At 39.1% G+C, this 26,572-nt stretch overlaps 1 protein-coding gene and 1 long non-coding RNA gene across 3 annotated transcripts in view; one reads left to right on the top strand and one right to left on the bottom strand.

Moving 5' to 3' along the window:
• The window catches only part of LOC142600928 (uncharacterized), a 637,768-nt gene that overhangs the window by 215,231 nt on the left and 395,965 nt on the right, over positions 1–26,572 (bottom strand). The window lies entirely within an intron of this gene.
• Positions 1–26,572, top strand: part of BMP5 (bone morphogenetic protein 5) — a 56,703-nt gene that overhangs the window by 9,527 nt on the left and 20,604 nt on the right. For both annotated transcript variants that reach the window (XM_075747358.1, XM_075747359.1), the window contains exons 2-3: positions 14,916–15,108; positions 20,868–21,016. In XM_075747358.1, the coding sequence (XP_075603473.1) occupies positions 14,916–15,108; positions 20,868–21,016 (342 nt within the window). The remainder of the gene's footprint in view (positions 1–14,915; positions 15,109–20,867; positions 21,017–26,572) is intronic.

Below are 26,572 nucleotides of genomic sequence, written 5' to 3'. Positions count from 1 at the left end.
ATAGTAATTTAAAACATCCCTTTTTGAAAAGTGAGGGGGAAATATAGGTGGGGTATTCAACTATAAGGTACTGCAAAATAATTTCCAAAAGGTACTGTGTTGGACTTCTACGATATGGATAGCATCAGTTTTGGAGGTAGAGGTGTTAATTCTGTCCTGGCAAACCTAGTCTACAGAAGAGGAAAGAGCAGGGATGCTGAATGATTTGTGAGTCTGATTTTGGAGCAGCGGGCAGATGGCACCTGGTGGCACCTGGTGCCTGGAGCCGTGGGATTCTAGTGGTATGGTTTGCAAAAACATTAGCTGGGAAATCAAATGAGTGGGTGAACAGTAGTGTGCATGATAAAGCCATGGGAGCAAGAGCAAGTCCAGCGTATAACTCCATGACAGCTGTAGTCTTTGTGGTGATTTATGATGGCTGAGATCCAGCAGAAACATAGCTTTGGGAAGGTCGTTCCCAAGGTTACCTCAGGTGGGGTATCTGTCAATAACTACAAGTCATAACATGCTAGTGATCCCGAGGGTTAATCTGCTACTCCTGACCAGGTTATTTTGCTGCCTCACACACGAAACGTGTGCAAATGTTGTGCAGTGAGTCTGCCCTGGCCCCAGCCTAGCCTAAACCTGAAAGTCAGAGAGTGAAATGTCTGAGCAGCCAAATAGGAAAAACCTGAAGAACCTCAGTTAGAGAATGAAAACAGTGTGCCTCTGTTTTCCAATCCATAAAATAAGGATGGGTAAATACTTCTGTGTTCGTTTTCACTTCTGTGCACTCCCGTTCTTTGACCTTGCAGAGTACTGGAATAGCTTTCTTCTTGAGAAGCCTCTTTTTACTCTGGCCGTGCGCTCTGTAAAATACCTCGCTCCTAAGAGCCTCGCAACACCTTGCGTTTCCTCATGGTGGTCTCAAGCGTTATTTTAGAAAGGGCTAAAAAAGGCCCTTCTGTAAGGGCAACAGGTCTATTTACTCTTCTTAAAACAGACAGGTTTACAAAATAATGAAAAATAAAAAGAAACACTGGAATTAAAGCACCAAAAGTGAGATTTGAGATCTGGTGCAATGGAGAGACAACGTATGATTAGTTTATCTCTTGTTCTCAGAATATAGGCTTGTGCCTCCCTGAGGCATGTGTGCATGTGTATCCGTCTGTGTGTATGGCATTGCGTATGTCAGATAGAAAGCATGTAAATCTCTTCAGTTTTAGTCATTGGGATTTTTTCCCCCTTAAATCATAATATTCTTTCCCATCAATACTATGTGGCTTTAGCAGCCCTGACCTTTCAAGCTGCCTGTTTGGACCGGTGTTTATCAGATGACCATTTGACCTCCTTGTTAATTGTACTTAATTACATCCTGTTGTAACATTTTGAAATAAGGAGGAGAGTTTATGGATCAGCTCCAAAGAGCCGAGGACTGAAACGGCAGCAGAATTCAGTGGTATGAGGTGCTGAGTAATCTCATAGTCAATAAGAGCTGTGCCTTGTCCAGTTGATGATTGCAAAATTGGATCCTTAAACCGTTCCTTTTCCATTTAGGATCCTTGGTACTTCTGAGAATAAAATCACACGATTTTCTTTGTTCTGAGAAAGGCTTCTGCTCTCTGATTCTCAGCTTGGAGCTTGCTGCAAAGAGATGAAGGAAGGAGTGAGAGGCCTACAACACTACTGCAAGGGCTGAAGTTCACATATTATGTCACAAGAGAGACAAGCCTCTGTTGCCACAAGCGATGTCTCTGTGGTTTTCCAAAACTTCAGAGTTCCTTATGCTTCCCTAGAATTGCCAGTTCCCATGAGCTTTTGGGAGTTGTATGGTATTTGCTATGAGATTTTCTGTGTGTGGGTGATTTATGGACACATCTAAGGTTTCATTAAAGAGCAGCAATTATCTGTAGTTGCAGAAAAACAAAAATGAAAACAAATCAACATCCAGAAACAGACACAGTTCTTGAAAATGGGCTCTATAAAGGCTCAGAAAGCAACTTCAAACATTTCTTATTTTATAATGCTTTTCATATAGCTAATGGCTTTTGAAACACCTGGGGTTCACCATACTGCTTTTCACAAGGCAAAAGAATACAGCTTCAATTTTATTTTATTAAAACACTGATAATTAGACTTAGACATAATTATGGCATTATTTTAAATGGTTTGTCATCCAGCATGAGTCATATTCTAGATAAAAAAGACAAATTACTTGGTCCTGTGCTGTGAGATTGTGGGCTGACACAGTACTGCCCATGATTACCACCATGAAGTGAACAGTATTGTTGTGAAAGCTAAAAATCTGTACCAAGTCTTTCAGGTAGCAAAGGCTCAACCTACAGTTCAGCTACACACAATGGTATTTACATAGTTAAATGTTTTTTACATGTTGATTTAACTTATAAGCTTATAGGGTTAAAAATAAAACACAGAATTTGCTGAATATCATAGTAAGCTATTTAAAAGATCATGATGTTTAAGTTCTCTTTAGTGTTAAGCAATAGTGGGTATAACTGAAATCATACAATTAAATATGATGACTTTCAGGGAGGTGGTTTAGTTTTCAGTTTTGAGAGGTATGTGTAATGTGATACAATGTAGTATAGTTTATCAATGTAGTTTTAAATTAGGTATCATTTCAGAATGAAATTCTTTCTTTTATTTGATTCCTTGGTGTGCTCCTTTATTAATGTCATCATATAGCTATTGAGATGAGTATCTATTTTAACAACATGTGTTTTACAAAAAGTAATATTTTTTCATGACTTCTGAAACTATTGCATTAATAATGATGTTTACTGATAATGTATATCATAATGAGATCACATTTACAAGGAGATGAATTTTTTTATATATATATGTATAAATTTTAGCTTAACTAAATATATTGTAAATAATAACATTTTATAAAATTTATATACTTTTTTTAATATATATATATAAATGGAAAATCCAGAGACAGTTTCTGCTATAGAGTAGCAAGTAACCAAGTAGATTGAGTTCATGTTGCAATTCACTGGGTCAGAATGGAGGGAGTAATGTCATTAAGATTAATAATATATTGCCCCATTTTGGTTTTCCAGAAGTTCTGGTTTACTTTCTACATATTTGTATGTACTCCTTAGAAATGGAAAAATACAAAGGATGTGCTTACTAGCATATGTGTGTGTACAGGAGAGACCTAATGTAAAGGGCGCGTCACAAGACTTGAATCAATGAAACAGGCACACGCGTGAACTGAAAACTTGGCTCCATGGGCCAAATAAGTTATGACCTGTTCATCCTGTGTTTACATTGCCATCTGCTGCTGTACAGGAATGAATCTTCTTTTATTAACCATATATCACTTCGGGTCAATGAGATTTACTGTGGACTCCATTAAACCATTCTGCTTCAGCTTGTCCTCAGTCGAGGAGTGTGCTCTCATCAAAACATGAATGAAAGCAAGCCCCCAAAAGAAAAAACTGTGATGCTTCCAGTTTTGGGGATGGGCAACAGATGGTTCTAAATTACTTGAGAAAGAAAACCAGGCCTATCACCAAAGTTTAGGGCAGTAGTCACTTCTAGCCCTAGTAGAAGCAAAGGTTTAGCACAAATGACTCCAAAGGCAAAGGCTGATCGGATGCTGTAAAATGCATGCCAAATATTCTCAATGGTGGTGTATCAAAAAGATTGCATTTAACATGAAAGCACTATTTTAATGGTCAGGTACCCAATCCTAGCTCACTCTTACTCTGCTCAGAAAGACACCCAAATTTTGTCTGAGACACTACTACTACTACTACTACTGAGACACTACTACTACTACTACTACTACTACTACTACTACTGAGACACTCTATTAGGAGTGGAGAGAAGCCAGTATTATATAATGAGGTTCAGGAGATCATCTTTGCTGTTCTAGAGATGTGTTACACCTATAGATATACCTCCACAATTGGCCTGGGTATAGTGTCTGTAAGTAACTTGGCAAGGAATATGAGCAATGCAGTCCCATGTGGAACAACAGTGAAAAGGCAGGAATAATACAACTATGTCCATGGTTCTGGGCAACCAGCTCTAGGTGGCCTTGCTTGAACAGGGGCATTGGAGCAGATGACCTCCTGAGGTCCCTTCCAACCTCAGCCATTCTGTGACTCTGTGACAGAGTGGTTACAGAGAAGGAGGATCTTACTCCTGCCTTGTACATTGACATTAGTCATTCCTACTTTTTTTTTTTTTTGAAGTGGAGTGATGATCTTGCTCAGACAATTGTTGGATGAACAGTTCTGTGTGCTCAAAGTGTTAGGCTTTTTCCTTCTACTTTGGAAATTATTTTCTTGCTTTTTATGTCCTTTTGAGACTCCTGTGTCTCTCTCCCCAATTCTGTCCAAAGTAACCTACTGTGAAGGATCACCACCTATTGTCATGTTACCTGGAGCTAATCTGAACTCTTTCATGGCACAAATATTTTTTTGTGAAGACTGCTTTTCCTTTTCTCTGGCAGTGCAGGTGTCATGCTGGATGGCCAACCCAGAGATCTTTTAATTTGCTAACAGTCAGTGAGTTTCTGCCCTGAAAGAGGATTGAAATGTTAATTAACTTTGGTAAGATTTCAGTTTCCTTCAGGAAAAAAAAAAAGCCCATGTGTTTTTTCCTTCTTGTTGAGGGCACGTATTCTGTATGGGGGTTTATATATGGGTGAAATAATCTCTCTTTGTGGGAATAAATCATGATCAGATTAGACTACCAGAGCTGCAGAGGAGAGGGTGCGGTTTGAATCAGTATAACAAGCTGTTAAAATCACAGCCAGCTCCCAAACTGGCTGTTAAAACCTGCCGTCTGAAAGTGCCACTCCTCATCACCGCTACCCAGACTCCTGGCTACTCTTCCTCCTCATCTTCCTCCTGTTTGCCCCCGGGTGTAATGTCTGGGAGGGCCCATCCCTGCTGTGCTTTTGGCCCCATAACTTGGTTTCTCAGCACCACTGCTTAGGCTCTCCTAGGTGGGTCCCTGGTGATGGCCAATAGCGAGCATGCACAGGGCAAACCTTCAAAATGAGAGCTAAGAATTTATATAAGATGAAATTCCAATCTCTTTACATTTTTAATTTTTAAGGTGATGACTCAGTACAGTGATCAGTCCAGTATGCACTTGTGCATACAAAATATAAATCTGAGGAACTCTGAAGTCATTAGAGCCATGCTGAGATACCAGCTAAGTACATGGCCTGTGATCAGCTATTTTTTGCAAATGTATGTAATATCTGATCTATAATATAGCATATAAAAAGAATTGTTAATTTATTATATGTAATAAAGCATTTTTCTACTCTCTAAATGAGACGTTCTTGAGGGTTTCCTTCCTCATCGTTGTTACAGCTGGACTGTTTTTTATGGAACGTTTGGTCAGGGTTAATGGGTACGGGTAATATTAAAATACTCAGTTGTGAGCACGGGGTAATCAGGAAATAGAGCCTATCCAGTCATATCCAGTTTGGCACGCAGACACAACTTCCATGGAAGCTTTTCCAACAAATTCCACAGTGGGAAATGGATGGAGTTTATTAGACGACGTATGTGAATGGTGAATGGTGGAGTGACTTGCCACCTCTGTGTGGAAGTGAGTGGAGGGTTAACATGAGCAGGAACTAAGGAGATGTGGGAAGATAGAATGGGCTTTAATGTTTAGCTTTTACTCCCCTGCCAGTTGCCCTATGATGATATATGCCCCTTCACCCTTCTCAGAAGTTATGTTCCATCTGTATACTTTTACAGTGTCAAAACAGTTATAACTTACACCTTTTTTCTGACCATTGGATCCCAAAGGTATAACTTTTGTTCCTATTCAGTTGCAGCTGAACCCAAGAGGGATCTTTTTTTCTGTCATTTGTTAACCTTGAGGTTGTGTTGATCTGACATCCTGACTTTCACACACAGCCAGAAACCTGGGAATAATTGTTCGTTTTCTTTGTGACAATCTGTGATTAGAGAAAACCAAAATCAAATATGAGAAAAAATGGAAGTCTCTTGACAGATGGTGTCAAAATGTACTGGCTTTGCCAAAGCCCAGGCAAAATAGACATCACTGAAAATGCAGACAAAATTGACAACCTCAGGCATGGTGATGTAAGGATTAGCTAATTTATCTATGTATTAGCTCAGAACTACATAATACAGCAATCTTTTCTCTGATCTGTTCTATTATTTCAAGTAACTATTTATCACTGGTGAAAATGAACACAACCAAAACCCTAGTGGATATGCATTTTTAAATAGGTATGTGTGATTGGAGTGCCTTTGTAATACTGTGTGACTCACAACAATGAAGAAATCAGAGGATCAGTACTTGTTGCATTCAAAATAGCAAACTGTACATGATTTTTTCTTTATTGCCTCCTTGCAGCCCCTTGGTTGTGATGTTTCTCTCTTTTGGCATGCATTACTAACTGACAGCACAAAATAGGTCCAGATATGACCTGTTACCGTTAAATCTAGAAGCTGTGACCAGCTGGACTTTCAACTTTAAAATTTATGGAAGAAGATTCAGGTGAGATTCACTCTACCACCATTAGTAGGATTAAAAAGCCGATACGTGCACTGTATCTTCTGTTGTGCTTCATGCTACAGCTAAACAACTGGAGTGAAAGTTTTGCATTCGGGAGGCTGAAGGATACAGTGCATTATGCTGTTGAAACCAGAGGAAAAAATAGATTTTGAGGAATCACTTTGTCAACTACCTTTTATATTTGTATCATGATAATGCTCAGACTTAGACTTTCATAATTCTGTTCACTTCCAAACCTCAGTCTCTTTATTCTGGTTACTTACTCCTTCCTACTCCTGCATTGGCCAGGATCAAAGCAGCATAAGAAAAGCAGGTGTTGCTTTTCCACTTATTCTATATCAACAACTGAAAGCCTTCCAGCATTTAATTAATATTGGAGCAGCTGCAGTGTAGCACTTGTTTTGACTTGTTGAGCGAATGCATTTGACTTGGAAGATGCAGGGAAGAGTAAATTGAGTGAATAATATGTGTTTACCAATGAATTTTCCAGCAAAACATTTGCTATTGAAAACCAGCAGTTTCATGAAAACGTCTTTATCCCATATTTTAGTGTGAAGCTACAAGAGGGCATGATAGGTAATCTCATGGTGTACAGAACACCTGGGACACACATTATGCGTGAGAAAACCAAGCACAGTTATGCCTCTTTGGTCGAGACATTTCTCTTGGTCTGTGCTTATAAAAGTTACTGGCAGGCACTGTTATACAGTTCCTGGGAACTCTTTCCTGCTCAGGGTGAATGCTGAAAGCTTTTAATTACTAACTGAGCTCTAATTCTTAAAATAATTCATGAAAAAAAAAAATCCTTTTACATATTCACTTATATTCCACCATGTTTTTGTAACTTCCATTATTTGCCTAGTTGCTGCCTACCACTTACTAAAGTTGAATGTATTGCATGTACATTTTGAGGAATTAGAAAGTAGAAATCATAATTTCAAAGTCTGACTTAATAATAATTTAGTGTTGCAAACAATTTTGACTTTTTCAAATGTGTATTTTCTTAATTGGTAATAGATAATGGAAAAGAAATAATAGAACATTGCTTTCCTGGTCATTCTCAAAAGATGTAATACTAGATGCTTGGGTAAAATACATGAATATTCTAACTTATTTTTTTATAAAATATGGGATATTGAAATAAATTTCTTCTGTGAGGGATTAAGAAAGAAAACCAATATCTGCTTGAAAAAAGTCCAGGCAATGCATTATTTTTATTTTTTTTTTATTGATAGTTTTCTTTTTCATTCTTGCTCTACATTCTGCTGCAGTCACTGAAGGTTTTTTCATTGACTTTATCTTGACTTGAATTACTTTGCAATTCATGCAGTTCAGTAATTCTGTGCAATTATGGAAGGGATATTCTACCATTAAAAGTCTGGATTCAATAAACAATAGATGATTTTTCATTTATTGAAACTGCCACTAACTGCCCAGTATTTCATCAAACAATTTCAAACTGTCCCTAATTTAGTTAAGCAAAATAGCCAAATGTTGCTCATTGATGTCAATAACTGACTGAAAATAAAGAATTTAGTGAAATAACTCTAAATTTACAGCAGTGTAACTTGCTTCAGAACATGACCTGTCAAGCTTTCTGCTTTGTGTTTTAATAAGAAAGTATATTTTATGTAAAAGCAATTTACATCATTCTTTCAAAACCACATCTGTAAATCTATAATTACTTTAAATACAACCAATCTAATAATAATAAATACAGAGTAACTCAAATATACAGTACTGCAATAAAGCAGTTCTTAAGAAATAGAACTGTTGCAAGGGGGGGAAAAAAAGTAAAGTTTCTGGAGACTTACCCTCCCTAATTAAGCAAAATTCTCACTGATTACGGAAATAGTTTCACCTCAGTTGGAAGATGATCAGAATCTGGATTAAGATTCTGAAAATGAGTTTCATGTTTAATCTAGGATATGTGTGGAACGTAATTTTGGGGACACCTATTTTCACCTACATTTTTGACTTAAGGGATCCTTATATGCCTGCCCTCGGGCTTTGAGTATGGGCTGATCTATTTTGATCAGAATCGAATTCCCAAAAGATCTCAGTTGAGAAGGTAAATTTTGAACATCCCCAAGACATGTGGACAGACACAACTGAAGCCTGTGCAATGTTATTTTCCCACCTCAGCTAGGGGAGGGAGATGGGGAGGGACATAAAGGGTTATTAAGCCTAAATCGCCCACTTTCCCTAACAACGGGCTACAGAATACGCATGGGTGCACTAGCCCGCCCTCCCTCTGCAGACGAAAAAGGGTACAAAGAAATGCAGAAGACTCGGTACTAAAAGAACAAGCAACCCAGGGAAGTTGTGGCTGCCCCCTCCCTGGCAGTGTTCAAGGCCAGGTTGGATGGGGCTTTGGGCAACCTGGTCTAGTGGAGGGTGTCCCTGCCCATGGCAGGGGGGTTGGAACCAGATGGTCTTTGAGGTCCCTTCCAACCCAAACCATTCTATGATTCTATGATTCTATAAGTGGTCATGTGACTCTGGAGCTTTGTAGTTAAAACTTTCAGCTGAATGATTATCTACTAAATGCCTAATATCAAATAAATAAAAAAATCAGCTGTGGGAACAAAAACTTCTCATTTTGATCCCCAACCCCTGCATTTCTTCTGTGCAGTGGCCCAGGATGTCCCACCGCCGGGCTACTCAGCATCCTGGCAGTTAGTATACGGCCATCGAGAGCAGCTGATGGGGACTGAAGTGTCCTTTGACTGAGCAAGGGCTGCTTCTTAGTCCTATTCTCTGGAGCTGCAGATGACTAAAGGGGAAATGTAGATAAACTCCTCTGTTGTTCTTACTGGTTGGTGCAAGACAGTTGACTCTTAACAAACAGAAGTGTCTCCCCACTGACTGTATCAGGCAGCCATCTCTGGTGTCCAAAACAATCCTTTCAGGACAGGTGACTGTTTTTATCAATTGCAATGTCTAACTCCAAATAGATTTCCTGAGTCCAGATCAGGATTCTTACTATTCTGCAAAACATATTAAACCTATTAAAGCCGTAGTGCTTAGACCAATATTTACATTGCCTGCTTTTGTTTGTTTGTTTGTGGTTTTGTTTTGTTTTGTTTTTTTAATAATCACTTTTGGGGACTATTTTTCATCACATTTGGACTTTAAAAATCCACTTGATTTAAAACCTTTCTTAGAAGACTGTAGTCCTCATTCAAAGGGCAATGGGCAGAATGAAAGGGCTGCCATTTACTTCAACAAACTTTGAATAAGATTTTGCATTTTTAGGACTTCCAGGGTAAAAAGATGAAAGATAAGCTTAATTTAAGTTTCTAAAATTACTGTTCATTTTCTAGAGGGTAAAAGCCTGAATAAAGTTACAAAGCTTTAAAATGCATTTTTGAAAATCTGTTGTCTGGTCTCCTCAGCTGAGAATGATGTTCTGATGAATGTGCTTCTTATCTTCTCTCTGATGCACTTCATTAAAATATTTACACCTAGCATAGCTGGGGTTTTTTGGTTTTCTTTTTAATCTTTCATTTTGCTCTAGGATCACATCTTTTCTCCTATCCACATGCCCTGCAAAACGTTTGTTGCCTTATTTTGTAAAAAGGGAGTCACTTTAAATAGTCTAACCATGGAAGAGAGAATGTGGGTCTAGAATTTGAATGTTGGAAAGAAGAGCAAGAATGAGGTAAACAGCTATTTGATGTCTGTCTTTTCACAGTAGCACAATAGCTAATTCCTAGGGCCTCTGACCTTTTAGTGTCCTGTAACAGAGTACTTGCATTAATCTGTTGCTTATCTGTCACCTACCACATTTGATATTTCCAGCCTCTGCTTTCAATTATCAGTCATTAGAGGCAGCACTGAGTAATTTCAGGAGAAAACACCCGAAACCTTTGACCTGTTTTTGTCAGATAACCACAAGTGTTCACTGCAGATAAACTATCATTTCATTATATTCAAGATGTAAACGAGTGTCGTTTGTAGTGTATCGGCTTACTGTAACCTTTATCACCTTGAAGTGATTAAAACTGACTGGTTTACTTAGTGCTTATACAAAGAATTCAGAGTCAAACAGTGAAATTCAGTGAGATTAGTCTAAATGGCTATACAGTTATGCCTGGTCTGTAAGACCCTCCGTTTTCCTTTGGCATGTGTATTCAGTAGTTAAACAGTGACATTAAGTTGATTAGTGAGGCTTCACTATTTGTGAATCCAGTTGGGATCCTGGGATCTTGGATGGTAAAATCAGCTTATTCCAACATATCTTCGGTTTGTTCCCCGGGTTGCCAAAGAGCTTTCACTTTCCCTACATGTCACCACATACCAACCTCCTCAGGAAAAGCAAAGCACATGTCAGTGGGGAGCTAATCACTAATGAAAGAGCACGTCTAATAGTCCCTCGTGCACTATGACCTAGACTCATTGCTAGCACTTTTAACATTTTTTAAGCTCAGTCAACAGTTAATCAGACATTTATAGCTGAATTGGTAAAATACCGATTGCTTATTATACTGTCCATTCATATATGTGCTTTATATTTTTTTCCAGAAGACAAATACTTCTGGTAATGAAAATTAGCGCACAATATTTTCTCTTGGTGTAAAAGATGACCCCTTTTCCAAAATATTTTTTTGGTGTAAATTTGTCTTCATTCTGCTTAGAGTTGGGCTTAGTGCTAATACAGTATGAATATTTCATCAGTTTGCCACATGGGTGGAAAATATCATTCTTTCCCATCTTACACACAGGTGTTTGTGATATTCCCCTGAGCCATGATTTGTCTGATGTAACCATAGTGCTGAATATATTAGTTTCAGGTGGTATAAAAATAACATTTTTAAAAGTTGATGCTAAGAATCTTGATCAATGAGAGCAAATGAAGCATCTTGTCATAATCAGCATTGACCCTAATATTCTAGTTATTTTTACTTAGAAAAATTTTATTCCTCCGATGATAGTTAAAAAAGGACTTCCTGATTTTCTGGTCAACTGGTTTTTAGATGCTGTGATCGGTTCCACAGAGATGCATTTTGGCAGATGAACTGAGCAGAGCTGGAATGACATGAGAACGCTCTGGAAGAACTGAATACTTAAAAATCTTAACCTGTGTTTTTTGGGCTGCCGGTGTTGAAAAGCTCTCGCATGTGAAATAAAAATATGTGAGACATGGTGCCCCCTGCACTTCATCCCATTTCAGCAGGACAAAGGACCTAAGAGATACCCTACTGAGCATTCACGGTCTTCCCAGACAAGGCATTTATCAGATGCAGAAGGGATCAAGAATTGTGTATTAGTTTCAGTATGAAAATACTCAATATCATTAAATAACATTTCGCTTTTATAACTTGGCTATCATTCTAACCATTAGTCATTATTGCAACATCACCATCCCTGCTTTTTTACAGTCTACTATATAAAGCAAGATCTTGTCTAAATTTGTAAAAATTGTTTTTGTATTTTGTATATTGGCTGACAGAAATTTGCAGTTTGAGATTCGGGCTTCACTGTGGAGAGTGGGACCTCCCTGGACTCAGGGTTTTTCACGGCGTTCAGTGCCTGTTTGCTACGACCCTTCATTTCTGCAGGCTGCTGCTGCTCCCAAGCCCTGGCCTGCCTGTAAATGCTGTCTCAGCCCAGGGAAATTTTGAACTTGTGTCCCTTGCAGATGGCAGTCTCTTCCTCCGGTATACATGGAAACACAGATAAGTACTATCTGTGTGAGCTGTAATAATTAATTTTGGGCCCGTCAGGAAGTGGCTATCGGTATTCTTTCAGCAGTTGCGAGTGGTCCTGAGAGAACCCCGGCGATGCTATCGCCGGGTATTGTAGAGGTGTCTGTCCAAACTATAACATACAGGGAGAGAACTGCTGTTTCTAAACTAATGTTACTAATTAGAAGGTACTCGTAAGAAACTAGACAAAAGGAGACCTCAAACCCAGATAAAAATGAGACAGGCCAGGAGTACTGCCATTTAAACCTTTTATTCAGTGTCTAATTCTGCAATGCTTACTCATAGTGAGTAGTGCTTAGTTACCCACGCATGCTGGTAAATACTTGTTGAATAAATACCAACCAGAGATATCAGAAAGGGTTGCTACATTAAGTCTGCCTTTAATATATTTTTCATTTGAAGGTTATTGACATATCTGTTTCATGTCAGCTTCAAAATGTTCAGTTATAACCTTAGAAACTTGCAGCAGACTCTTTGCCCTAGAAAAAATCCTCCCCTGTTCAGTGCATTTGCATATGTTAATCTCTGCCAAGTTCTCTCTGAAATGAAAGGCTTTACATGGACATTAAAAAAAAAACCAAAAAACAAAGCTAACAAATCCCAAACCTCAAGTCAGATCTCTGTATATATCTCACAGTTTAGAGCTGAGCAGTGGAGCTGCTAAAGAGCCTGTATCCTGTTTCTCTTCAGTAGCAGCCCATTCATCTTCAGGTACAGAGCAGCCAGTTTACATGCTTCTGCCTCTTTTCTGCTTTACTTTTTTACATACGTACGATGGCAAACCCATCTAAGCTAAATACGCACTCGAGCCAAGTAAACCTCACAGTTAGCAGACAATTTTCCTTTTGTCAGCCAGGAGAAAGTTCATTTTCACTGAAGATAAAGTGTTCTTCTAGCCTGTATGTTTTATTTTTGGTGGTTCTTAAGGCAACATAGATTTGTACATTTAAAAAAATATATGCTGATGAAAATAAGGATGGTTTACATTTTTGAAAGGGTGAAAGGGAAGTGCAGTGTAAGGGATTAGCTACGTGGCCACAGGTGACTTAAATAGTAACTACTGCTCTGAAAAGAATGTAAATACTTTTCCCTCAATAGACCTCACTTTAATATGTCTATAACTGTACCCTTACATGGCAAGCCCAAAATGTGTGGTGTTTTTTTTCTTTTCGTGCATTTCTATTTTGTAAGACCACATATACATGATAATAATATGCATATGCAGGTTTATATATAAATATATATATTTATACACATAGAAACACATACACATTGTGTATGTAGACAAAATTGCTTGGGTGTACACATATACATGAGTATATAAGTGTAAATATACATATATATTGTAATAACATACACATTTATTATTTATACATATAATGGTAATCTAAATATGCGCTTTTTCAGAACTGACATTGTTTCTCCTTCAGATGTGAGGACTGTCAATACTAAAGGGCGGTAAAAGGGCAGGGATTATAGGAGGGAGCATTTAGAGGGGCTGGGTGCAGTCATAAATGTTTAGCTGGTTATCCAAACCAAATCCCAGCTCTGAGTGTTTTACATCAGTAAAACAAAGCGCCTACCTCACGAGGCAGGTAGAACCTCTCCAGAAGTGAGAAGTTCTCTCTTTTCATGGAACACAGCTTCTTCACAGGTCAGTGATATGTTGCACTCTGTGGCAGTGGAAACCATGGGTCGTTTTTCTTTCCACATCCGTAATATGTGAAGTATCAATCCCGTAAGATGGTCATCGGCCAGTACTGTGGCCTGTAGGTTTCCCTGCCACATCAAAACACATATTCCGTTGCCAAAGTTGCTCCTAAGTCGGGGTCAGAACTGCAGCAGACAGTGGAATTTTAGCCCCAAACCAATTCTAAACTCAAATAAACTAAAATCCTCTGTTTATTCCCCCTTAAAGTTCTGTGCAATCCGGAATTACGCAATGGTGAGGTTAACTTTCTTATTTTAAATTGTGTCAGTGCCAGAAGCAGTGGGAGCTGCACCTGCCCACCCACGGGAGGTTTGAGGGGACTTCTCACGCCAGGAGCGGTGCTCCATTTGCTGCTGGGGTGCCAGATCCACTCAGCCCTGATTCATGGCTCCTTCTGACCACGGGCAAGATGACATTATGCCATTAGAGTACAACATGTGTTAATTTATATGATGTAACTGCTTCTTAAATATATAGTAGTCACAGCGCACTTTAGCACCACTTCAGAATTTATTACATTAAGTGGAAATGAGCAGCATTCCTCTCATCTGCTGGGTTATTAGCAGCAATTAGTTTTTTCCAAAAAGTCATCTATGGCTCTGACATTACTGCTGCTGCACTTATGACTAAAGTGAAGTCCTAAATCCTTTCGCAGCTTTTAGTTTGTCCATTTTTCTAGTTACTTTACAGCATGCCTTCCTTCAGCTCTTTTTGATATTCTTTCCACTCCAGCTTCTGGAATTTGTATAAAAGCCACCGTGGTTTTTTTTTTCTTTTGAACTGAAGACACTGGGCTGGTGGAATTTCTTTTAACTGGGAAGTATGTCTGGGCTTGTGGTTTTATTATTTGCACAGTTTTATATTGTCCTGTTTGTTTACTCCCAAGCACAAGGAACGCTCCATTAATCATGGAAATGGGCATTGGTTTCACCTCTTTAATTTACATTCAACTCTTTTTCTCACAGTCGAAAGGGACAAGGACTTCTCCCACCAGCGAAGGCACTACAAAGAGTTTCGCTTTGACCTTACTCAGATCCCGCACGGAGAGGCAGTGACAGCAGCCGAATTCCGGATATACAAAGATCGAAGCAACAGCCGCTTTGAGAACGAAACCATACAGATTAGCATATATCAGATCATCAAGGAGTATCCAAACAGGTACCCTGTTGGCACGAACATATCACATGTCGAACTAACGTCTCATGCTTCTGTCTTAAGTAGGGAGACAATAGCTGATCATAAGTGTACCCTCGGCGAGGCATCGTTGCTATCACTGTGGCTTGTGCAATATCAATTCCTAGGCAACGACAACAAATACTGAGCAAGAATAAGACTTATCTTCAATGCAATTTATTCCAGGTTTATGGAGAGTTACATGTCCAATCTCACAGAGATGTCCAATGAGTTTACGGAGAGTTACATGTCCAGGCATGCACAGAGTGGGTGAGGGTCCGTGTTCTCAGTGAGCAAATGATGGAGTCGTACACACAGTCTAAGCATTTGGATTTGGGAAATGCACCATTTGCTGACACTGAGGTACTTAATACCAGCCAAGATTCATTTAGCTCCTTAAAGGCAGATAGATTGTTCAACTGTGTTTACTTTCAAAGGAGCATGGCTTTTTTTGCATGTGTTTTAATGTTCTGCAGAATGTAATTAAAGGATAAAGTCAAGCATTAACTTTAAGATGACATATACACACTTAACACGTGCTGCTCACCATAACTGAAAATTAAAACAAATATGGTGTTACACTTAAGCAAATCTCTGAATCTAGGTTTGTAGAGCTCTGCATGTGACGTATTTCCAAGACTCTGCAAGACCTGAGTAAATGACCAGATTTCACCAGGCAAAGTAATTAAATACTTGAAAATTCCCATGAAAAACTAGTAGGAATTCCAAGCTGAAAAAAGCTACATAGACCCAAAATTTGGGTTTAGAAATTAAATTAGTTTGACTTTTCTCAGAAAAGTGGGGAAAAATAGTTTTGTTTTGAGATAAACAAAAACTCTTGCTCCTCTTGGAACAGATAAACCATTTCTATCCTGGGCATGTTTAATACAAACGAAGAAAATGACAGCCTAAACTTGCAGAGTATTCTGGAGGAAAAAAATGCCCCATCACCAGTTAGCTCAAAGGCTGGGCTACAGTTCAAATCTCTTTTCTGCCCACAGAAGCTTGAGCTTGTACCTTCCAGGTGAGATCTCTGAACATCAAGTTATAAAATCTTTATGACTATAAACAGGGAGTTATTTTATATCAAATGGAGCAGAACCAACAGGAGGGAAAGCACTCATCCTTCCAGAATACTTTCTGCTTTCTTAGTAAATTTGGGCAAGAACAAAACAGTGCAGGATTTTTTTTTTTATCTCTGTCTTCAGCTTGCAAAAATTCTTTTGACGTAGGTTCTAAAAGAAACTTCTTGGAAGAAGGAATGAAATGGGAAGGAATAAAACATACCTTTTTAAAGAGCACAGGTCAAGGCCAGGGTGATGAAAGCTCTTCACCTGCAAACTCAACAGATTTTATTTTAAGAACTAATGGGAAAAGTTAGTTTTTCTAATCCATTTGATGTTTTCTTCCCCCCCCGCCCCCCATATTTTCCCAGTACGTTGTTTCTCTTCTATTCGAGAGAAAGCAAAATCACACTTCAATATTAACAGACTTGTTAAAATTACAGCTGTCTCTGTGAAACCATTGAAGAATGCTCTTGATTTCTTTCAATACATAAACATCAATTTATAAATGTTCCATATTTGCATTTATAAACATAAAAGCCCAATGTCCTCTGATGGAAACATGATGCTGGAAAGTGGGACATGCAACGATATACCACACATTTGATTTCACCAGTGTAACTACAGAAACTTCAGATGTAGATTGTTTCCATCCTGTTGTTGATTTTGCCAGTCTCTACTCATATATAGAGTATACAGAGGCAAATGCCTCAGTGAGACAGGATGGGAGAAGACAACAAGCTAGCTCTCCACTGTTCAAATTAGAAACAAGGAACTTTTTCCACCTTCCCACCTGCTTCTTGATAAGTTCAGGCAGAAGAGTTCATGAGATTTTTTTTTTCCCCTCAATAAAGCCACAGTTTTATTTTGGGGTCTAGACATCATTAGTGTTATTCTTGACTTTATCACCTCAGGTTTGTCCTACATACGTACATGAGATTTTAGGTGCAAAATTTTCAGAAGCTGCAACTGTAAGGGTGGTGAGACACCGGAACAGGTTACCCAGAAAAGCTGTGGATGCCTGGAAGTGTTCAAGGCGAGGTTGGATGAGGCTTTGGGCAACCTGGTCTAGTGGAGGGTGTCCCTGCCCATGGCAGGGGGGTTGGAACTAGATGGTCTTCAGGGTTCCTTCCAACCCAAACCATTCTATGATCATATGTCCCACAGTCCTTACTAGTTCCATACCACAGCAAAACTGCTGCGTTTGACCCTGTTCCTCCACTTCTTTGCTTTGAACAGGAAATGTGTGTGTCTGACAGGGCTCTGCAATCCCAAACGCAGTCCTGCTATGCTTTCAGGCAAGGAGTGGTCAGGGTTTATGGTTTCTGAGTTGCAATTTAGGATTATATTGTAGTCTTGGACATTTTTCTGTCTCTGTGGCAGCATGGCCGCTGAAGTATGTGTATTGAATTTGCTCGGAGTTTGCTGAAATGACAGTCTTTGGGATTGAAATTTTCTATTTGTTCTAAGTAAGCGTGTAAAGCACAGCCCATGGCAAGGCAAACTTTCCTACGCAGGCCTGCCAATGTTCTCCTACCCGGATCTTTTCTCATGACGAAAGTAATGTAGTCCAACAGGCCAAATCCTTGTTCATGATCTGGTGGCAGCTAGCCACTAATTTAACTAAACCCAAAGGATTCTTCCTGCATTAGGGAATCCTCAAGTGGCATTAAGATACTAAAGCAGCTTTCTGGAATGAGGCGAGAGGTGAAACAGCATTATGGGGATGGCCTATTACATGGTAATCGTGATTTGATCTGGTCAAAAACTTTGCTGGGTTTCAAGGAACATATAGATGGTTTATTCCACCTTTACTTCCTTAAGCGACCCAGGAGATCTGGAGCTTCTTAGACATTCTGCCCGCAGCCTCTTTGCTGAAATTCTTGACTGTGGTAGCATTTCTGCTGTAGACAACTGGCCGTTTGGGACCAGACTGAGATCACTAAACTTAAACAGCCTCCATAAAGGTAAAGCCAATCAGCTGTATTCTGCCTGAATGTGTTCACTGTTGCATTTCAGGCTATTTACGACATAATGCCTTACTTTTTTATTATGTGTTGTGGGCTATTTTTTAAAGAGAAATATTTTTTAAAATTAGAGCCAAAATTTGCAGCTGTTTTTCATTTTAAGTGTGATCGGTTTTCTTCTTTTCACAGAATAAAGGAGAATTTTAAAATTAAAAATGTCATAAAATGTGATGAGAGGTTTGAGTGAATGACACCAGCTAATGGGGGAATCCTGATCCCGAAGCTCTCACTGCCTTCTCAGGGGTCAGGTTTTCACCCTATGTTTATATCAATTGTGAAAAAAGTTGGATTTTTTTCCCAAATACTTTGAATTTCTGTAGTAAATTGCTATTATGTGGGCTAAATCATTAGCATTGGTTCATAGACATTTTCTCTATTCTACCGTGTGTTCTCAAGAATCAGTTTTAGTTTTCTCTAGGTACCCACAACTAATTTTTGGTTCATTTGCTGAGTTAATGGGTAAGAACAATCTGCTTCTTTGAGTCTATTACCTTAGCCAGATCACTATGCTCGTAGGAAGTGGTGAGAAGACAGCTCGCAGGTGAGAAGACTGAGGTATCAATGCCAAAGACGCTTTGGTGTGAGTTTCTGCTGCAGTACAAAATAATAAAGCCACACTGGGGGGAGATGTACAGGGGAAATTTGTCCTTTATAGGGATTTCTGGACTGTACCATTTGTAGCACCCTATTCTGATTTGGCATATGAGATATTGTACATCCTCACTTTTGAAAACGTTTCATATCAGTCCCAGTAAAGTTTGGAGCTGAAAGAATCCATATGGGAAAACAATTATGTATTCTAGGAGGAGACATGACAAATGTGAAATTATAGCATTGTGATATTGTAATATTTTGTATTCTAAACAATTTTAGTTTCTTATTAAATCTACTGAATGATACAAGAAATATTTATAAATAAACATCTTAGAGACTGTCACATTCAGAATTAAACCTTTCATCTTCTGATAAAACTGCTTATTAGAGAAAAAAGTTGGCATTTAAGACTCCAGAGAGTACTATTTATGAGCTTGTGGTACGTTGTTAATTTGTTCAGTGCTAGCATAGCAGGTCAGGCTCTTTTGAATTGCAAGACTGTTTTCCTGTTAGCTCCAGAGGGAGAAGGTATGTTTTCTCCTTGTGTGGTCATTAGCACAGTTCTACTAGCATGGAAGTGATAAGAGCCCAGCAAAAGATTACCCTTTAAGAGAAGAAAAAAAAAAAGGCGACTTGAAAGAATGTCCTTGCAATTTTCTTTTTTTTTTAAGGAAAAAACCCTCCTTTATCATTTCCGAGTTCTTTAACCTGATTCTGCAGATATTTCTCACATGTAAGTAAACATATGCTTGTCATAGCTCATTTGGTCTTATTTTCCTGAGTGCTGAACAACCACAGTTTCAAGAGCCACACGAGATGTTTTTATCAGTATCAGACCTTCTAGGTGCATTTACAGTGTTTAGTCTAGATAAGGCAGTAATTTCTTACAATGTCATTGTGATTAAGCAACATAAGAATACAGTGACAGGATCATGGTAATTTTAAATCCACTTTTTATACACAAAGCCTATTATTTCTGCCTCTTTTACCTCTTTAAGCATGTATTCATGCTGTCTGTAAGGTAACAACATGATTCCAAGGTCTGTGTAAGCCAAGTCTTTCTTTAGTTGACTCGGACAGTCAAAATTTAGAATAAAATGTTTTTTTCCTGTATATTATTGTTTTGATTACTACTTATGGCAGAAAAGAAATAGGTTTCTATAACTATAGATTTAGGTTGCAAAGGCTAAATGGTGAAAACAGTTTTTAATAATGCATATTGCACTGTAGAAGCATGTAAAATGAAAACGGTGAGAGTTAAATATCTTGGGTTTAGTGTGGTCATTGTAGTAAATTATTTGTAATACAGATGTCGTTCTGGAACCAATTGTGTCAGGAGATATGTGAAAACAGAACAAATAAACGATCCATGGTAAACATGATTATACTAAGTCCCTTGAGCAGCCCTTCTGAATTACTGGAAGATTTCATGGGAACAAATTTGAGAATATACCAGGGAACTGAGGGTTAAAATGTAATAATTACATTATTGAATAGATATATAATTTCTGCTTTGATATGGAGTCTTATTTTCTAAACATCTGTACTAATATGATACTGTCTGAACTGTCATCTATTCATGTTTTGCCATATGATACAGCTGCTGTCATATGTTATTAATAACAGATTTTTTTTAGCAACGCTATGCCTTTGAATTTTAGTTGAAATCGGAATGTGATTTTGACATTTTTTGTCTTTTACACTGAATGGTTTATAAAAGTTAATCTTCCTGAGACATTCTAGTGCTGAAAGATGAATGCTTTACACACAGCCTCAATTATATATTCTGTGTATTTATATCAGGAAGCTGGATTTTTCAGATTTTCCAGAGCTGTAGTTTTCACATGCTGAGACTCATTGCAGAAAGGCCTCTCAGGGGAAATACCTGTATTATACTTAACAACTACATGTTAGCTACAGCACATGCCGTACTGTGACATGATGAAGATACGTGAAAGGATTATTCATTTGGACTCCAGGAAGTTATTGTCAGCAAGGAAATTAAGGACAAAAAATAGTAATATTTGAATGCCTTAACTCTCTATTTTCTTTAACTTAGGGATGCAGACTTGTTCCTGTTGGACACCAGAAAGGCTCAAGCTTCTGATGTGGGCTGGTTTGTGTTTGACATTACTGTGACCAGCAATCACTGGGTGATTAATCCACAGAACAATCTGGGCTTGCAACTCTGTGCTGAAACCGGGGACGGTAAGATCGTAATTGTAGATCATAATGTCGTACATGCTCTTGTCAACTCTTGCTGCGAACCTTTTCTGGATGGGTGTTTTTTAATTTGACTGGTTGATAATTCACTGAAAGTTTATAAGCAAAGAACACAAGTCTTATCCTGCCATAGCTGACATCTGCAAGCTTTCTATTATTCTTAATTCTGTAGAACATGGCAATTATAAAGCTAACTGAATCAAGTTAAATTAGATGATGTTTGGGATAAAAGCTCCTACGTAAAAAAATGAAGTTCCAATTTAATATTCTTCCCTGGGAATTTTTGTTTTAGAAAGTTTCTAAAGATCTTTCTGGGCTGAAGCCCGGAGAAAGGTATAAAAAAAAAACCCTTATGACAGTTCAGGAGGTATCTCACAGCCACTGGTACTGATGTTGGAGAAAGATTAACAATAGGGTAATGTGGGAATTGGTTTTCTAAAATAAAAAAAAATATCAATTTTTTTTAATCTTGAAATGGGTTAAAAATTCAAAATCTTGAAAAGCTTAGTTAGCTGAAAATTAGAAGGAACACTATCAAAACCGAAGTAAATTTTTTGGAACAAATTTACTAGGCTACTACATTATTCACAGTTATGCTCTTCATTAAAAAGTGAAAATGCATCTCAATGCAAAATAATATTTTTAGAAGAAATGTTCTTTACTTAGACTTCTTTAGAAACTAATAAAAAGAGGCTTATATACTGGTTTTTTCTGTGATGGTTCGCTTAATCCATACTACTTTACAAGCAAACTTTCAGATTTAGCTCTTTCTTGTCAAAAAGCTTTTTATGTCAGAGGTCAAGGGATCTATGATGCCAGTTAATCTAAACCTTAGCTGACATAATGTTAATGAGTAGCAGAAGAAACCCTGGTGTAAGGATTAATGTTTTTTTCTTCTTTCTTTGTTCTGGCTACATTTTCTCATTGTTTTTGATCTGAATTCTCCCTCAGGCTCAGCTGGGCTGCGAACAAAGCCTCTCATACTTTTTCGGCAAGTGCTCCGGCTGCCGGAGAGTTATGCAAAAACTGTCCGCCATTAGGCACGATCCTTGAAAAGGGAGTTGGCAGGCTTGAACCGGAGCGGACGACCATTTCACCTAATATCGCCTGTATGGTCTGAGTACAGTCAGCGGAAAAAGGAGGCAGCAACACAAAGTAGACCCCGTTGTCGCTGGGTTCAACCAGCCCTCGGAGGCACGGCACACGAGCCCGAACTGTGCGGGGAGAGGCACTGTTAGGCAGCCTGGGTTTGTGAAGCCATTTTTAAGCCCTTAAAATGCTGGAGAGGTGACACCTCTGTTAGGCATCCAAATTAGGTGGACTGGCTTCTGGCCAGCTTTCCTGCTCCAGAATAAACTCCATCCTTGAGGTTTTTTTCCAGGAGATTCAAATACAGAAATTCTTGAAAATTAAATATCCATGAAAGGCATTCATTAAGAAACCCTGGAACCATCAACTTGTTGGTTCTAGCCTCAAAATTATATCCGTTCAGTAAACAACGGGAAAGTTTGTATGGGTAAAAGGAAACCTTTAGGTTAATACACTGAAGAAATTGTAAATGAATGGTTTATGTAAATATTTCCCCTGTCCTACTCCCAAGATCAGAAAGGTGATAGATAATTTTCTATTTTATATTGCAAAGCCACAGGCAGTTTTACCTCCTGCACCTCACTTATTTGAATTTCTCAACACAGCTGCTTGAGTGAGGAGGGGATTCCCCTCTTCCCTCACTTTCTGTTCCCTTTTCAGTTTATTCATGCAAGAGGAGTGCCCTTCTAGGGACTAAAGTTTTCAAAAACTATAGGGAAGACCTGTGCTATACCACTTCAGCTTAGCATAAGGAAAATCGTCCCTTCATGCTCTTACAATTTTGCCCTTAAGGCTTTGATTATTTTCACTGGGTTGCTGTTACTTCTGGAAGCTATTAGAAACACCAGCAGTTGAATGACATGTTTGTGTACAGATGGAACACGAATTTTTATACATGACTCAGTACCGAGTGGACTCTGTAACCCAGAGAACCCCACCCACCTTCCCTCCAACCAGTTTTCTACGAAAACTCAGAGACTGGTTCAGATCGACTCAAGAGCCTTCCCTTGGCTCCAGTGAACTTTAGGCCGTGCAGGTCTGAAGCACGTTTCTTCGTGCATCCAGCTGTCCGTTGAGTGTATGGGAGGTAGAGGAGTCCTGACCCCATAACTGGAGAGACATTTATGATAAGACCTGATCCATTAACCTTTCTATTGCAACAGACCATTAAACTAAATGGGATTCTGTTAAGCCAGAGGATCCCTGTTTGAGGTATTCAGGTGCTGCACTGGGGCCCTGGATAATCAAGTCTGTAAATCCATACTAATTTTTAGATTTATTCATACAGCACCTTTAAAATGGGGTGCCAATAATTACTGAGACTCCGAGGTGCTGCTATATTGTTATCATTACCATTAACAGTAATCTTACAGTTATCTTTCAGTAACTTTTTAGGCAATTACTTCTGTAGATATATTTCTTTGGTGATCCCTGAAGATGGTGCATAAATAATGTCTACATGAGGAATAAAAAAAAATTGTAGCTATTTAATATAACAGTGTGATAAAAACAACTTTGGAAGAATGTCTGGTTGTTGTAATTCATATTTTTGCCCCTTTGAAAATGCTGAAAAAGTACAAAAAGCCACATGACATTGGAATGTGTTTTCTTTTTTCTTTAAGACAGTATTTGGTATCATACGCCTCATTTTAGCATGAAATGTAGACTTTTTCTCTTAATGGGACGTTTTATTTTGAACAGTAAGAATAAAGGTTTGCATGACACATATGGAAGCTGTCAACATATAATGCACTGTTTCCCTCGGGCTGTGGTAAATTAAGGATCAGGGGGTTTTTATTCTCTTTTTTAATGTCTCCTCAACGTTCTGCAGCATCCCCTTTTGGCCGATTCCCTCCTTTTGACACCAAAACTCTCCATGGTGTTTAAAATGAGAGGTGATCATTTTCACACTGATGGAAGTGCGGGTGTTAGATGAATTGCAGCATAAAATCAATGCAGATGCAGAAACAATTCGAAAAGCTCCATGTGACGCTTTTCCTGTATATATACCATATGACTCCTAAGACTTAAAACATGTTCCAGTGAATCAGCACCTTTATATTAACATTTAACATTTTTATAATTGGAAGTTAGCAGCGGTTTGAACATCACTTTTACTGGGGGAGTATAAATAGCTGCAATAATATTCCTTTTGCTGTTTGTATCATTACTGAAGAGAACCTAGCATTGTCTACAGAAAATGGGAGAGGGAGATATAACATGTAATGATGATTGTTGACGATGCACAGAGTAAAACAGGTTCCAAATACACAGTGCTCAATACAACATCCTGGGTAGCCCCCACAGCCACGTAGTTCTGTGCCTTTTCTTAGGCTACTACAGCTCTCAGTTATTTTCCATCCGCCTGCACATCAGAGGGGAAGAAACTGGTGGTAACTTTGAAAAGCCCAAGCTGATTAAGGTGATTTCTGTTACTGCATAGTCCTATGCAAGGTTTCTTCAGGCTTTCTTGCTGTTTCAGGTGGGCAGGCAGCAAGAATCCTCAGCTCCCCAACTCTGACTCTTACTTCAGGTATTTTTTTTTCCTCAGAGCAAAGGGAAACTTGAAAGAAATAGGTTCCTTGATCCAAGTGAAGCCTAGGGAAGGCCAGTTCTCTCTCCAGCATGTATTTGGGTATACTCCGACATGTGTCCCCTGGAAAGGGGTTTGGCTCCTACTCCTACATGCTGCAGAAAGGTTTGGTGAAGTCCTTCTCCGGCGATGATGAGGGAGGCATTAGGAGACACACTGTCTCTTTTTTCACCTCTCCTTCTTTCAGCCTGGGCCTTTCAAGGTCCCTTTCTCCTAGGAAGCCTTCAGAGAGGCAGCATGGCCACATTCTCTATATCTCAGAGGGTGGCTAGCTTGCTTTCAACCCATAGCAACCTGCGGCAGCACTCTGGCTTCTTCAGGTAGTCAGCTGAATACTTTACATTAGCCTTCGCCTCACCTTTACAACACTAAATGTTATCGATCTCGTCCCAAGGTTGCCCGCAGTCAACCTTGGCACCTAATTTACATGACCACAGTAGCCATCAGGTACTCTGGAGGATGCTGCTGGGTTGTTACATTTAAGTCTCTTGGTGGATCTGGTATTTACAAGGCAAAGTATCAGGAGCGAGTTCACATTCATTAGTGTCCTTACAGTGGGGGAATTTATGATATATATATTTATATTGATATATATATGGACTTTGGCAGGCAATAGCCCTGCCTAAATTCTGAGCCATCTGGAAGCCATATAGCCATGTTAGCACAGCACTGAACCCGAGCTAATATATCCTGCCCCTCAGCAGGTTTTATTAGCTTGGGCTCAAGCACTGCCTAAGTGCAGCTACATGAGTTCTGGTTCAGAGCTGACTTTGGCCAAAGTTACACTAGTAAACGAAACATGCTCAGGAATACTGTGGTGTGAAACGAGCCGGAGGGATGACTCTCTCCGTCTCCAAAACAGGGTGACCCCATGGCAGCTGCCTCCTGGGAGAGGTCCCTGAGGCACCGCCTTGGGGTGCTGCGGACCCTGTGGTGGGGCTGGCACAGGAGGTGAGTGCACCAGGAGCACCCTCCCACCCTGAGCAGAGCGGATGATCCGGCTCCAGCACCTGGGAGCGCTCCTGGGCACTCTTTAATTTACTCAGATAGGTGTAACCCCTCTTTCCAGCTGGGTCAGAAATACAGTCAGCATTTTCTTGTGTCTGCTTGTAGCAAGTGATGTGAACACACCCTTTGTTAGTAAGGGCACACTTACTTTAAGCAGGAGGATCAGGAAGGTGAGATGGGCTCCTGCCCCTTCTCCTGCCACTGCTGCATACTGGTGCATACTGGTCCTGGCTGTAAAGCTGGGCTACTCCCACTCCGCTCTGCTCCCCAGGCAGATGAAGGATACATCTGCTTCTCAGCACCAGTATTTTAGAGATAATGGCGTTTGCGTTTCGTTTCATTCGGAAGACTTTTATCCATTTTATTCTTTGGTGGATGACCAATTAATCTAATCTCTCCTTGTTTTATTGTCTTCCTGAACACATTTTTAACTGTGCAGAAAAGCCCTAGGACTCCCACAAATCATTCGCAGTTTAAGTACGTTAAATTGAAAGGATAAATAAAGTACTTAGCAAGTGTATTTGTGTATGATTACATCTGATTTTTTTGTGTAAGCATACATGGTACTACCACATTATATAGCATACCATGGCTCCTAACGTGTTCCCAAGTGCTTTCTTCGACAGCTTTATGAATACCAAAATCAACACAAAAAGATACGCAAAATTCCTTCAATTGAACTGAATAAAACCAACAAAATGTAAGATTTTAAAACCAGAAGCTGAATCTTTAGTTTTGACTAAAGCTGGGAAGCCTAGGAAATGCAGAGCAGACCATCCAAGACCACCCATTTTTCAGAATTCCTTAAAGCCTCCAGGGAGCAGAGGAGTTAATAAAACTGAAGATACTTT

The sequence above is a fragment of the Balearica regulorum genome, chromosome 3, assembly GCF_011004875.1.
Source record: "Balearica regulorum gibbericeps isolate bBalReg1 chromosome 3, bBalReg1.pri, whole genome shotgun sequence".
NCBI classification, from domain to species: Eukaryota; Metazoa; Chordata; class Aves; order Gruiformes; family Gruidae; genus Balearica; species Balearica regulorum.
Note: the sequence above shows the minus strand (reverse complement) of the source record. Positions and strands in the feature narration are given on the sequence as shown.